This window comes from Lonchura striata, chromosome Z (genome assembly GCF_046129695.1).
Source record: "Lonchura striata isolate bLonStr1 chromosome Z, bLonStr1.mat, whole genome shotgun sequence".
NCBI classification, from domain to species: Eukaryota; Metazoa; Chordata; class Aves; order Passeriformes; family Estrildidae; genus Lonchura; species Lonchura striata.
The window spans coordinates 45,251,357-45,267,538 of NC_134642.1; the positions used below are offsets into that span (position 1 = coordinate 45,251,357).

Consider the following 16,182-nt stretch of genomic DNA (forward strand, 5'->3'; position numbering starts at 1 on the left):
AATCTTCTTATTAAAAGTAAGTTGAAATTTTATTCTGTCTCCTGATTTTTTTGCCAATACAGTACAATATTACCTTTTAGCAGCAAATCCTTTTTAAAGCCAAAATGCAAATCTCCAATATCTCTCTGATAGTAAGTTCTCTTACACACATAAGCACAACAGTTGACTTTGTACGGATTACATATCATCCACCTGGCACTGCTTGTCATAATGTGTGCTCTTCTTTTACCTCTTGAAATAGATTTACCTATTGAAAGTACACTGGTAATAAGTGCTGTGATAATTATCTGGATTTCATGGACTTTCTAGTGGTTTTGTGTTTGTTTTTTTTTTTTTTTTTTTTGTTGTTTGTTTGGTTTTTTTTTTTGTGAAGGGAGGAGGAGGAAAAAAGTATTTTTTTAAAACCTATTTGTAATAGCAAGCAGCAAGAAGCCTGCAGCAGTTACATTTCAAATAAGAAAACATCCAGATAAGATGTTAACTGGATATTATATTGAATAAACATCATAATACAGTATTAATCTAGATGCAAAAATCTTTATTATATGTGGTTTCTGCCTCCTGAAACAGGTAGTCAGGTATTCTAAATTTAGCATCATCTCTTTATTTAGTCTTCAAGTCCCTCTCTCTACAGTCATTAGAGAGATACAACAAACTCCAGAGAGTAACTCAACAGATCCTCAGGGAAGTGGTTAAGATGACAGGGGTGTTTTTCTTTTGTACCTCCCTTACTATCTTGACAGAGCCTAAATAGAGAGCCCTGCTTCTGATGTCCACAGTATCAGCCAAGTCCTGCCCACTCATATCCTTCACACATTTGGATGATAAGGCTACTCCTCCTCTCCATTTTAAACTTTTCCTTTCGCTTCTATGAGGCTCTTTCATTTCCAGTGGAGCTGAAAAGATCAAGAGAATGCAGCATCTAATGCTTAAGGCTAAAGCATTTTTCCCTTCGCAGCACTCACCAGTGGTAAATGCTGTTCTTCAGCATGGGTTGAGTAACATTATGTGATAATAAAAGTACATTTTTTCCACCACAGAAGCCAAAGTTCCCAGCCTGCTGCCTTTCCTCGCAGGAGCCCTGCCTGCACCAGCCACAGGTTCTCAGCAATGACACAGCAGAAAACAAAAAAGCACTGAACATTATCAACATCACTTCACATTCTCTTCTTGCCTCTCTCTTATTTCCAGCCTCCCTTTGCAAATGACAGCAACAACAAAAGGAGTTACATAGAAAAAAGACAGTGAAAAATTTGCAGCAGGTGGTACTCAGCAACCTGTACCAGCCTGAACCATCTGCCACAGGACTGGGAGGAAGGAAGAGAGCTGAGTAACAGCTCAGAGACAGACCAAAGAAAATGAAGGAGCTCTGGCTTAAACACTGGAGGACTGAGGTAGATTCCTCTCCTCGTCAAGTCTCTACATTGCTCTAATTGAGCATCAAACCCATCTCTCACAACCCTTTTTGCCCATTTTTGTAATGATTCAGGAGCAGTTCAAAGTGAGATTAGTATAAATGAGAATTAGCCCATGAGCTTGCAGTGTATTATTAAAATAATCAGCCTCTTGATTAATGATCAGTCAGTGTCTCATGCCTTGTAATTACAGGAAAGAATTCTTGCTTCTCTTGTAAAACAGCAATATCCCTTTTCTTCTGTGAATTTGTACTGGGGACAAAATGCACATGACTGGAGAAGTATGAATCACTGATAATGGGAGAAGCATGAAGATAAAAAGATTCAGTCCAAGCTCCCAGCAGAATAATGGCTTTCTCAGCTTTATCTGATTGCCTTGCAAGGCAATATTACAAACTCCACGTTGTACCAAATCAGTAGTCTTTTCTTAACTCTGGGAATGTACGAGGATAAAGCTCAGACAGGCACTGAATCTGTAATTTAGACGACAGGTGGCAACCCCCTGTTTAAGTTAATTTATTTACCTGGAAAGGGAAACAGAAGAAGAATATTCATGACAGGTGTTCTTTCTGGAAGACATAGGTATGATATCCATTTCTGTGATAAATATCAGCATTACTTTTGAGCTGCTGATTCTTAGGGGTTTTCCAGGTTAGCTCACCTGGGCAGAGTGACTGACAGCACCTCAAGACCTTGCCTATGGGAAAGAAGATTGTCCAAGCTTAGCAGGTCAACTGAATGGATGATCAGCAACTTAAGAGAAACAATTAGACACACTGATTAGGAAATTCAAGCATAGATTTACATTCATTATCTCCACAAAATTTTGCTGAAAATTTTCTAAAATTATTTCACCCTCCTAATTTCCCCTATACTTATGTTCTTTAGCAGAAACCTGCTTACTACAGAAACAGGTCTTCAGTCCCAGAAAGGAGATGATGCTGCATTATACCTCAGTTTAGGATTCTTTCTAAAAACTAATGTATTCTCATAGAAAGAGATGGATTCCTTCCCACTGGTTAATACATCGCTTATCTCTGAATACAGAAGAGACTTTATACACAACTAATATTCTGAATGTAAAGATAAATTAATTAAAAATAAAGATAGCAGTTTCCTAATATGGATTACTCAGTCAGAGTAATTCATTATGACATTGCTCTCATCTTCATCCAAATGAGTCTGAGGCTCTGAACTGGTATGTTAAGCTTTCAGCCTGCCTGAAAATAATGGATTTGTGATGTTAATTTTTTTATTGACTTTAAATCATTGTTAGACACGACCTATTTTCACAGTGAAATCATGTTGTTTCCCACAAGTGGGCTTATAGATTCAGGATCCCCCTCTCTTTTCAGCTGCAATACTGCTTCCCATGCTATCTGGCACTGCTCTCAGTCACAGACTATGCAGGACTAAGCCTTGTGAAAAACAGGTGTCAGTGTTCCTTTGCATCCTGAGCACTGATGGATGACAATTTCACTGCTCCTTCCCTAACTGCAAAGCACTTTATATGCACTCACTATTCTGTATTCAGATGTCCTGCATCATGACTTATGCAAAAAGAATGAGCCACACCAGCCTGATAGAAAAAAAAGTAAAGGGAAAGAAATAAGGCGGAGAAAAAGACGGATTTGAGCAACTTCCAATAAAATAACTCAGGACCACAAAATATAACATCACTGAGTGACCATTCTTTCTACTGAGGAGCTAGTAAATAACCTGCACTGGCACTCAGACTCTCCCTCCAGATACAGCTTCTTTTCACTAAGATTCCCAGTGTTCCCACTCTAATTGCCCTCCTGCTTCCACATGATAATATATTTGCCAGTTTTCTGCAACTGTGCTTTTGTTAACTTTATTAATCCTGCTCTTCCCAAGATGGTTTGCCATGTGCAGTAATGAAAAGATGCAGTCCATCACCTACCTGGGAGATGATATCTACATTTTATTCATCCCTAAATATGGATGAAATCACCATATCAATTCTCCACAATGCCAGTAAAAATTCCTCAGTGCTACATTCCCTAACTCAGAGAACTGCCTTTTTCTTTCATATTCATGCTAAAGGTCTCTCTCTGAGGGATAAACACATTAGCAATTTTCTTCCAAATGCAGGCACTGAAGAAATCTTTGTTGTTAACTGCCTCTAAAACTCCCATATGCATTTGGTTTATCATGCACTACACAATATTTTCTCCCCCATTCTCATTGATATGCAAAAAAAGAGCCAGTTTTCACCTTTTATCACAAATGCATCATAAATGGTTAAAGGGAAAAATTAATACCTTGGTAATTACATTTTGGTGAACAGCAGAGATTAAAAGAAACAAAAAGACAACCCAGTAGTGAAGAGGTAATGCCTGCAGCTGTAAGCAAGGGCTTTGCAGAGATTCAGACATGCTCTTGTCAGCTTCTTCTCTTGCCACCATCCCTAGCGAGGCCTTGTGCAGCCTTGCAGAAGTAAACCAGGAGGCTGTGGAGTCAGACACCTCATTGCTCTGATAAATGACTGCAAATTATATTCTGGCTTGCATATATGCTCTCTCATGATAACTTCCCTAACAAGTATGATAACCTTAAAAATTCCACCATACAGGCTTTTCTCTTCCCTCCCCTGTGTCCTACTCATCAGCAGAGATATAATTTAATCTGAGAACCTGAACAGGAGGGAAATGAAGAAGTGAGCAATCTGCAGGGTGCCTATTTTAGACTTTTGTAACATTTATTCAATAGTGCACTAATTTCTGCAACTGAAATTTAGCTCAATGTTTATCTGAGGGTGTGTTCCCTGGGGACTACATAAATCACTGCCAAAGCAAATGCAGAATACCTGTGCCACAATCCTGCGTGGATTTTGAATTGCTTACAAAGTGAACTTGTGACACGAAAGGACTGAGTTGTCATGTCCCTGTGACTTCCCAGCATGCTTTTTCATTTCCATGTACACAAATATTTCTGAATAATTTTTATTGTATCAGGGAAAAAAACAAAAAAAACAGAAAACATGAGGACAAAGGCAGAGCTCTACAAAAATAAATCATGAGGCACTTTGATTGGATCAGCAGATCCAACTGAGAAAGTGAAGGATTCAGGGAGATGCTGTGGCACTTTCCAGGGGAGGCTACAAGAGCACAGGAGAGGGCCTTGGGAACAGGGCATGGAGTGGCAGGAGGAGGAGGAGTGGCTTTAAATTGACAGAGCGCAGGGTTAGATGGGGTATTGGGAAGAAATTCTTCCCTGTGAGGGTGGTGAGGCCCTGGCACAGGATGCCCAGAGCAGCTGCAGCTGCCCTATCCCTGGAAGTGTCCAAGGCCAGGTTGGATGGGGTGTGGAGCAACCTGGGATAGTGGAAAGTGTCTCTGCCCATGGCAGGGGTTTTACAGCCACTTCCAATCTAAGCATTCCATGATTTTATGATCCTGAAAGACACTGAATAACTTCTAAGTTACACCAAAACTCTCCTACACAGGGCCAAAACTCATCTGCATGTCCAAAAGTTAGAGGAGTCTGACTCCTTCAGCTTTGTCCAAGGTATTAGTCAGGTACCACATTGATTTCTGACACAGATATATTCAATGTAGCTACTGCTAAACTTTTGAGTTTTTGTCTTATTAGAAGATAAGATCATTCCCTGGCATGGTTTGTCTCCCATCATCCCACGGCTCTGATAACAACACGGAACACTCACGACAAAAATTTATTCTCCTCATCCAACAGGGACAAATTAAAAAACAGGCACAAAAATCTATGCAAGCTGTGCAAGCTTACATCTATGGAAGTGAGAAAAACATATATCCAAAAATATAGCTTACTAAGAAAAAAAATGAAAAAACTCTGAGAAAATATTTTTTTTTTTACTGATTATTTTATTGAGTTTCAACTTTGCTCATCAATCCCTCTTTGAAAAATCTGGATTTATGGAATAACATTTCTCAGATTATAAAGGTAACAAGCAATGGAGTTCAAAATTTGCTAAGGTTTGTTTGTTTGTTTGTTTGTTGGGCGTTTTTTTGTGTTTGTTTGTTTGATGGGAGGGAATTTCACTTCCAGGTTCTGGGGCAAAACTATTGAAATTCCAGCTTGAAAGATATTACTTGGTTTTAGGTTTTTCCATTCTCCTTCCTGCTAGGAGGAAATAAAACTTACATTTTTTGAAAGCTTTTTCCAGCAGTCCTTCTCATGTGGTTTAGCAAGTGAAATGTTTGGATGATTCCATAACACTGTATAATTTTTGCTTTTGTTTGCTTTGTCTGGAGACACTTCCATTCAAAGCTTCAGAGTTGCATAAAAGACACTTAATTTTGAAAATATCATTTTTTGGGGGTAACCTACTTCTCCTATGAAGCATTAAAGCCCTGCTCTGCAAAAAGAACCATTTCTTGGTCATTTGTTCAGGGAAAATGGGCACCATGTGGTGCAGTAATATGTGCTTGTTTTCTCAGCATTCAAGCCAATTTTTTTAGTCTTTGAAATATCATTATGATGTGAGCTTTGTGAAAACTGATAGAGGTAGAATTCAGTTTTCTGCCCACTGGTGTCCCTGGTTTGTGTACGACTGCTTGGTAACAAGTAGCTTTTGATAGAAAACCTCTGTAAAATGGAAATCCTATCTAGGACAGTCACATATCTATGAAGAAATCAGGACACACTTAGAGTATGTGCAGTGTCTGCTGGAACTTCAAAGTACTTCAGTACAATTCACTGGTGTAAAGAAAAAGTGAAGAATATTTTCCAGTGATGAAAGAAAAGGAAAAGCTACATTATTATAATCTTATGGAGGACATGTATGAAGTTTACTCATATAGAATGTGTTTATATAGGTATTTTCCATACAGCATTATAGGTATTTATAGTCATTTTCTGTACAGCAGAACAAAAAAAAAAACAACCAACCAAAACCATCTCAAAGACAAATAAAATAAAATAAAACAAAACAAAACAAAACAAAACAAAACAAAACAAAACAAAACAACCCCCCCAAAAAAACCCCAAAAAACCCAACCAACCAAGCAAAAAAAACAAAAAAAAAAAAAAAAACCCAAACAAAAACAAAAACAAACCAACAAAAAAAAAAACCACCCCAACAACAACAACAACAAAACTAAAAACCCACAAGAAATACTACAAATAAAGGCTTGGAAAGAAGAAAAAAAGATTTTCCAATTTTTTTCAAAAATTGTAATAATATATTTTCTCCTCTTATATGTTCTTATTTTATTAAAAAGAGAAAAATATTTAAACTTTCAGCAGCATCACTATGTATTTATCTGGTTTTGAAAGCTGCAAGTTAGAGAAAGATGAAGAACAGTGAGTAGGAAGGCATTTCAAGTGAAAAAAATAAAGACGTTGAAAGAGAACAGAAAACACTGGAAAGTTTTCCACCACCTGCAGTATGGAACCACTACCACTGACTTTGCTGAAGAGGAATGGTAGCAATGGGCAGGCAATCACTTTTGTCAGACTCAATAAATGCTGATGTTCACCCTAAATGCTTGTTCCCTGCAACATTTTATTGCACCTGTTTGACAGGAAGATAAACGCAGGCCTAGAAATACAAACTGACTTAACTGTTATTGTATCATGATTCACCCATGGAAGGGATGAAAAAGGAAATTGGGACTCTTGGCTGCCAGTTGCCTGTTGTTCCCTTGGTTGTATAATTTTTATCAGCATATGCCTAGATCTTTTTCTACTGAAATCAAGGAATATTTTGCCAATGATCTGAAGAAAACTGATGTCAGGTCCACAGTTTCATCTGTGATTTATTGCAACTGTTTGTTCCACTCTGTAGCTGTGCCAAATAAGTGTTTCTCCACAATCTGTCCATTGGCAAATAAAATTACTAGGTCAAGGGAGACATTTTAGCTCTTCCCAGAAAGTACAGAACAACTTGTCTCAAGATCCCAGGAAAATTTCAGCGTTATGATTTTATACTTTCTAAGTATGTTTTCAACAGCCTGTGGAACAACATACAAAGGAAATAAAACTAATGCTCTTCTCACTTAATACACTGTGTTAATAGTTGCTACTTACTTCAGTATCCTTATGCTTTAAAAATAAAATGGATTTCATTTATGCACTAGAGTACCTAGCAGAAAGTGCAATAAAATTATTTTACCCTTATAAGAACATGCTGTAAAGGCCCATTAAGACATAATTACTTCCAAAAAGGCATTTTACATTTCCTTGAGATAAGCTGCACTAGTGTACTTTGAGATTTCACTTCCATTGATTCAGGATTAGAACAACATGTTTAGATAATAAGCAGAGGGGTCCGAGATAACAGCCTGAGTGAATCATCAGACTACAGTGTTTAGTCTGAGTAAATGTGTTTATCTGAAGGGCTCTTGGGACTAATACAGTTCCTCTTCAAAGCTTGAAGCAGGGGGCAAGAATCATAGTCCTGCAGGTTGGCAGGATAAACATGTCCTGTGATTTGCTAGCAATTTGGGAGATGGATTTTGGTACAGAGAATACTGTTGTTGTCAGGTTGAAAACTGTCTGCCTGGAAATGAATTCATGCGCACACAACTCCGGACAAAGGAAAATCTCCTTGAAATGGCATTTTATCACATTTTAGGGCCCATTTTTCAAGTCTCTGACTTACACCTGGGAAATATACTGGTGCACTAAGTTGATCATAAAAAGCTCACATTTTAGCAAACAAAAATTGATGCAATAATCTCAGAATGTATTGTCTCACTGACAGGTACAGAAACCCATTTTTCCACATAATTGCCTGCTTTGTATCTGAAAACAATTTTTGCCTCTTTTACATATCAAATCAGATTGTTTTTTCAGTGAAGGAAACTCTGCTGCTCTTTTACTGTTTGGTGTGAGGTCTACACAGAGAGATTGGGTAATGTGTCATACAGGGGAAAGCTGTGGTAACAATAAAAGCTCCTGTGTCAGTCAACAGCCTATAAATACAGCAGGAGAGATAACTGCTGCGGTGCTCCATGAGGAGCATACTTCTGGGCTCCAGAAGTAGCAACATATTTTTAAGCTAGAAGGGAAGGTGAGAAAGCATAAATGACTGAACAGAAGGTTTCTATAACTCTGTGTGGAGGCTTTTTGTGCACGGTTGGAGCAGCTGGGGGTTGTCACTCTCTGAGAATAATTGTGAGGGGAACTGAATGCAGAATATTGTGCTTGAAGGCTGAATGTCCTTTAGTTTTCACCTGCAATTTTGCTGGAAACCAAAGAGTTTGAGTCAATTTAGATTAAATGTAAAAGCAGATTATTTTTACAGTGCATTGGTTAAGAAAAGGGAAATCCCACAATTATGTCCACCAACAACACTTCCAAACTCAGTGGACATGGGTGAATTTCATTGGGAAAGTGACTCAAAAATGTCCCATATGGGTGAACAAGGAACTTCAAGCTATCTTTGTGGATATTAATTTGTATTTGCAGATTTCCATGCAGTTTGCCCTACATATTCCACATGCCATATTGTAGCTAGCCTTGGGAGTTAAAAGCCAAAAAAAAAAACTTCCTCATTTTTATAAATACTATCTTAATCTCACATTTAATGTGTTTGTCTTTATTTGCTTATCTTTTTTTTTTTTTTAATTGAAGTGTAGGTGCAAAAAGAAAAGTTTTGTGTTGAGAATACTTCTAGTTAAAGAGCCAAAGGCATCATTGATAACTGACCAAAGGAATTGCTGGCAGCTTCTTCCAGATTCAGTTGTGCTACTGAAAAAGAATACCAACATCAATTTTTTTGTCCATTTCCTTGGAACATACCACATTTACAAGATTTTTTGGTAGGGATAGTCAGGTTAGGTCTGTTTATGACAATCCAGCTACCAGGAGCTACATCAATATCTTCTCCTGAAATCCTCTGAAGCAAACAGATTCTGTATGAAGCTAAATGGGGTGAGCAAACACAGGCTGTCCAGCTGGCTGGTGTAGAAGGTGGTGAAAAGAAGGTGTAGTGAGCTCAGGGATGCATAACTGCTTGTACCAGCCCTTATATCTTTTAAGAAAATGCCTCTTGTTCTGCCTTCAGGGGAAAAACAGTATTGGAATAGCACAAAAGGTGTATAAAATATTAATCTAGAGTCCATGTAACATCAATTTACTTCCTGAGATGAGAAATTGTTCTATGTTATAGTGTCTAAGGATATGCACACGAGAAAAATAAGTAACTATATGAGCAAGTTTATTAATGTTCCTGGTTTTCACATAGTTTTAATGTTGGGTTGTATTTTTTAACTTCAGAAAGTTGAGAACATAAATGTATTTTTGAAGCAGCATTTATGTTTTAAAGGCTTCAAACAGGATCTGTCAGTTAAAGTATTTAAAATTTTTATGCGGTGCCAGGTATAAAATCACATGTGGGGTTTTTAAGTCTAGATTTGACAATTTAAAACTGTGTTAATTATTAGTAGTTAATTTGATCAGTGTTGAAATTCCTAATTAGTCCATAGGTACAGAAGGGAAAGGAGAAACATATTTGTTGAAACATCCTCCAGCACCACAACAAAATACATTAAATTTAGTCCATTTTGCTATTGATTTCTTGTATTTCCCAAATAAGGATGAATCACAGTTTTGGCTCCTTGATCTTCTGAAGAGATTAAAGTCATTATTCAAAGTTGATGATGAAGTATTTATGACTGTGAGGACACCCAGACAAATGAGTTTTCCACTGCCTGATTTAGAGGCTGTAACACCATCTCCAATTTGACATAAAACCAAGGGGAATTAAAACAACTAGGTATCATCAAGGCACACGTCAGCAGCAGCACAAATGGGTGCTTTGGATTTTTACCCTGTGTCACCAAAGTCATAGCAGAATTTGTGATTTTCAGTGAGAGCACCATTAAGTGCTCTGTGAAGAAAGAGCCTATTTCAGCTGCTGACTTCAATGGGAGTTGGATTAGGTCTTGATTTATTCTGGAGTTGTGGAGTACAGATAGAGAGGCAACAAATCTAAAGACATCTACAAAGGCAGGCAGCTAAATCCAGAACACTTAGAATGGACAGCTCCTGAAAAATTGTGGGGACGGAAAGTGGAAAGAACTTCCTAGTTATGCTGGGAACGTGTTTCAGTGATGAAAATCTACATAGGAACAACAGGGGAATTTATATCAAATCAACTTGGTTGATTCATTTCAACATTTCAACAGAAATAAAATAGCTATGCTCAGGCTGTAAAATGGCCTGGGATGATAAATCCGCTGAGTGTGGTGGTTCCGCACACACCTCTGCTTGTTACAAAGAGAAATGGATAAGAGGACAGGAGAGGTTTAGATTAGACATGAGGAAAAATTTCTTTTCTGAAAGGATTATCTAGCTCTGGCACAGGATGTCTGGGCAGTGGTGGAGTCACCGTCCCCTGAGGGATTTAAAAAGCACGTGTCTGTGGCACTTGGAGATGTGGTTTAGTGGTGGGTTTAGAAGTGCTGGGTTAATGGTTGGACTCAATGATCTTAAAGATATTTTCCAACTTTTAAAATTCTATGATTCTATGAAATATCTGCACCACATTTCATTACTTGGTCACTACACACCATGGACCTTTAATATTGTGGATTTTTTGCTTCCCAATAGAGATAAAACTTAGATATAAGATCCAACTTTTTTGTATTATTGTGCTCACCACCTTTCACTGACTGAATTATTCTGATTTCTTTTCTTACCTTGCAACTGTTTGTTCTGACACTATTCATAACCTTGGCAATCATGTGCTCCTTTCATAAATTAAAAATGAGGTTTGGTTCCAGCCTTTTCGTATGATAAAAATTTTTAAAAATCATGAAAAAATTGTACATATGAAAATGACTGACAATAGCTGAACTTTCTTTACATTTCTAGCAGAAGACTTCATTCCTCACCATTTGCAGTGTCTAGCTTGGTTGCATTCAGACCTCTGGGAAGCTGAGAACAAGGTTACAAGGTTTTTCCTTCCCAAATATTTCCTTGTTTATTTAAGTATGTTGAAATGCCTTTTTGGTTGTCTTGTTCCTGCATGAGGTGCAAACACACTGTGGAAAAACTCAAGAAACTACAAAAACCTTCAAACAGACCCTAAGACACACCTAAGGAAAAGATCAGCAAGTGGTAGGACTTTGAACAGTAGAAATATCTTGAGGTGGAAAGGAAATGAACTGAGTCAGGTAGAGAAAATTATTATATTTAACTCTTTCTTCTTTGTTACTGTATATGAAGCTTAATTCCCTAGCTGATGTTCGCACGGCAGACAGAATTGGCATAGAATTCTATGACACTGTCATAGAATTGGCAGAGTCGGGATTGTTTGGATTGGAAGGAAAGTTAAATTTCATCTCATTCCAACCCCCATGCCATGGACAGGGACACCTTCTACTATCCCAGGTTGCTCCAAACCCCATCCAACCTGGCCTTGGACACTTCCAGGCATTGGATAGTCACAATTTCTCTGGGAAACCTGCATAAGTAACACTGTGTGTTACTTTTGGTGTTAAGGTCTTTTCCTTATGGGTGAGCATTTGATATATAGATATAATGTGGGGAGAAGATGAAATGTAACAAAATACTTAGTCACAAAATTCCTGTAATACATATAGAGAAGGAAGAATGAGAAAAACATAAAACAATCAAGACAGTATTTATTAATTTCATTAATGTCATAGATGTTCTTGCATAAAAGAGAAAAAGAAACAATTATTTTTTTCTCTATTGTTCATTTCAGCCTGTCTGTCTCCTTTGATAAGATATGGAAGTTTTGCCGTTCTATACTGCAGCATTCTTTTAAACTTTCCCTTTGTTAATTCCTCTATGTTATTCTGCTACTGCTTCCTTTATGCTTGAATAGGGAACCTTGTTTTAAGCACTTTGATCCATACCTCTGAGGTTAAAATTGTTGAGTTTATCTCTGATTGAATGATTCACATTGGAAAATTACTCACCTGTCCAGCAGTGTCTAGAATGTCCAAATAAGCTGGTTCATCATCAATTCGGACTTGAGTTTTATAGGCATCCTCTGAAAAACACAATGCAGTCTGCTTAAGCATGTAAGTGGCTCAGAGAATGGAAAATGAAACAGCTTTGCTAGTTTGGAGTAGGCTTTTCAAAAGCTCTCCAATCTGACCTAACACTGCTTTATTTCAAAAGTTCCTTCTTGAAATCCATTTGCCACTACAAACTATTAGTAAAAGAAAGTCTCTTCCATCACACTACCTCAAAATACAAAAATTATATTTTCCTTTCTTTAAAAGGGAAACATTTCCCTTTGTTTAAATACAGATCCCAAGTGTTACGTAGGTCATAAAGCTTCAGAAGTGTTGTTCTGGTGCTGTTCAACAGAGTGCTTTTTTACTTACCACAATGACACATTCAAAGAGATTTTCTGGCAAATATTTTCATTTTAAAGATTGTCTAAATTATTGGGAAAGGCTCCCTGTGGCTGAACGGGGTCCTGGCTCAGGTATGTCAGAACATTTAAATTTCTGTATATCTTCAGAAAGGCCAAGAATAATTTTTATAAAAATAAATTCTGTTATCTGCATCCTTAAACTCATCACAGATCCTGGCAGAGGAGGAGAAACTCTCCTTTGTGGACCCTTCCCTTAGTTCATGATTTTGTCAACTAAATTTAGAAGAATAAAAAAAAGAAAAAGTTAACTACTATTTGCATAAGCTGTTTTCCTAACATTTCTATTTCATTCCCCTCTCAGCATTTGTATTTTCTTCATAAGACTAAAAGGAGTGTAGATAATGTCCCATGTTTATACTTGAAATAGTCTGGAAATTATCTGTGCTCTTTAATTGAACAATCATGCAGAGCAGCCTGAGTGGTTTTTGTGACTGCACTGGAAGTGCACTGAGGGATGAAGACAAGACAAGTGCATTTGTTGAACCTGAGAAATGTCATTAACCACAGTGAGCCAGCTGGACCTGTCCTGAGCCCTAGCAGAGACCATCAGCAACAGGTTCTCAATCATTGAAATAATATTGAGATCATAATATGGGATTGTATGCCATATTAGTTGGAATTCTTGTGACATTCCAGTTTGTGCCATAATATACATGTTGCACTTTACAACACTTTATAAAAGTGTGGGAAAATCTGCTTTCTACCAGCAGAAGAGAAAAACTAAAACATTTGGATACAAGCCTGCATAGACAACTCAGAGCCCTCGTGTCCAGCCAGAGGATTGCTGTCTTTTATGACATAATCACACACAGTATTTTCCCCTTCAATTCAAGGCCTCACTTCAGCAAATAGACACATGACTTTAAACAAATACTTAATCTCATTGATATCAAGATGGTCCAGAGGCTTAATTAATTGTATGATTTATTACCTTGCTGAGAAAACCAGAGCACTCCAACCACCATATGTTTTGGCTAGATCATTTTGTAAGGATTGCTGGATAAGAAACTGTGTGACAAAGACCATATAACAGGAATTGGACTACTTGCAGCTTAAGTAATTTATTATTTAATGACAATGAAATCTACCTGCAGTAGATTTTTTTTTCCTTCTTCTCCGTTAACCAAAAATTAAAAACAAAATAGCAAACTATGTAAAATTCCTTCACATTAATTCTATTAATACTATCAAGTATTATTAATGTACTTCCATGCAGGTGGATGTCCATTTGCAATACATTACTGCATACATAATTAACCTATGACCTCCATAAATTTTGCTTGCATTCTTGGCTCTGCAGCTGAATTCTCTAAAGCCAGTGATCCTACTTCCCTTTTCACTTAGACCAATATAAATATTTATACAGAATTTTTAAAACATTGAATCTTGAAAAAAAAAATTCTACTTAAATTTTACTTGGATAAAAATGATAATGATACTAAACAAATCCTGTCTTTATTTTTCTCTATTTTTTTCAAATAAATGATTTACAAGATCAGAGTTATTTATAACTAAAAGATCCACTGGCCTCTGAATATAAGCCATAGCTTTCAGATATCTACCCTGCTGAGCTACTCCAGGTGTACCCTGATATAATGGCACTGTCATCAGTAAAGTTTCAGCTGTTAAAAGCTGGAGCCAGACTATCCTTATAATATTTTTACTTTGCAGAAATAATACTGAATGTATAAAGACATTTTGTCATTTTCATTTGTTTTGCTTTTCCTAACTACTGACCTTAAAACTTTTCACAAAGGAATGTTAAAATCACTGTCTCAGTTTCATTCTTGATGTATGCTGATGTCTTCTGGTGGTAGTAAAAAAACGTGTTTTGATATGCTTTGATAAAGTACATGAATCTAAATAGTTTTCTACGCAAATGTTTTTCACATGTAAGATTTTATTTTGCCCCAAGAAATGTAGAGGTGAAACAGGAAGGAGATATGAGTTTCCTTTGTAATATTCGCTCTGCTAGGTGTAAAAAGCAGGATAGTACAGATAATAAAAAGAAGCCTAAAAATGCCCTCAGTTGGGGTGTGATAAGCAGGGGTATTTTCAGCCTGCATATAGATGGAAAATACGTAGGAGTTTTAACCCCTAATTTTCTTCAGGAGCACATTTAAGAGGAAGTGCACGCTTGCCAAAGAAATCACTGCCTTGATCCAACATACCCTCATACCAGAGAGCAAATCATAGCACCCACTTATGAGCTTCACCTCCTTAATCACCTTATTAATGCTCAAACAAAGTCACTTTTACAAGAGGCACTGCCTTTCCACTTTCCTGTGGAGTCACTAATCTCCTGGGCATTTCATTCCTTTCAAGGCAGCAGGCAGAAGCAAGATGCATAAATTGAAACCCATGTTTCCCATATCATGTCATAAAGACAAGAGGAAGAGCTGTGTTGCTTAGTTCTGCTCTACAATTAATAATTTTAAACAGAGGTTTCATCTCAGAAAGAAATGTAAATAGAGGTGTAATTCTATTTTCTGTCTATTACATGGGCTAACATCTTTATTTAGTTTAAAATTATGATGCAGAGGCATTAACCTGGAAAGAAACAACTTCCTAGAGGCCAAGAGTTGGATAAATCTGTATCTTGGACCCATATTTTTTTGGTTCATGGTAGCTATGAGGTTAAGCAGAAATCCTGGTATTTTCACATATTTCCCAGAGGATTTCAGAAGGGACTAATGTGTGGCTGGTCTTTTTAGTCCAAGCAACATGGTACAGTTTATGGTCATGATAAGGGGAATTCTAAGACCTTGCTGTAAAGAGCAGGAACAGAGAAGAAGGAAGAAGTGGACACAGAAGAACAGAACTGAAGATGTTCCTCTGAAACTGCATCTAAATGTATACAAAACAAACTGGGAAAATATTAATCATGAACACTAATAAACTCACATTCCAGTATTCTCCCTTTAAAATTTATCTGCATTACAAATTATGTCTGCTGTTTTTACACTACTTGCAATGTAAAAGTGTACTAAACTTTCTCTCACCTAATTAATTTATAATATTAATATAATGCTCACCTACAAAACTAATTTTGGGGCTGTTAAACCACGTGCATTTATGCTTTACATCCTACAGCTCTAAGGAGTGGTTTTTAATAAAAGGCCAAAATCCAGCTGCTATTTCAGTAAAGCATTAAAAGAACATACAAAGGCATGAATGATAATCAGACATCAGGCAATAAATCAGACTTTAACTACATTGTTCTGATTAAGATCAGGATTAGTCTTTTTTCTGTGAGGTTAATCATAAAGTCTCAGCTTTTGGTTTGAGTAAAATTCTGCAGGAGGGTAGGTTATTGCATGAAAAAATCTGTGGATGGAATTTAGTGATACTTGCTAATTGTGTTTCAAATACTGACAGCAAGAATGAATATGTTTTACCAAA

At 37.0% G+C, this 16,182-nt stretch overlaps 1 protein-coding gene across 3 annotated transcripts in view; it reads right to left on the reverse strand.

Moving 5' to 3' along the window:
• The window catches only part of RIT2 (Ras like without CAAX 2), a 213,165-nt gene that overhangs the window by 124,628 nt on the left and 72,355 nt on the right, over positions 1–16,182 (reverse strand). For all 3 annotated transcript variants that reach the window (XM_031507344.2, XM_021538919.3, XM_077790111.1), the window contains exon 3: positions 12,314–12,387. In XM_031507344.2, the coding sequence (XP_031363204.2) occupies positions 12,314–12,387 (74 nt within the window). The remainder of the gene's footprint in view (positions 1–12,313; positions 12,388–16,182) is intronic.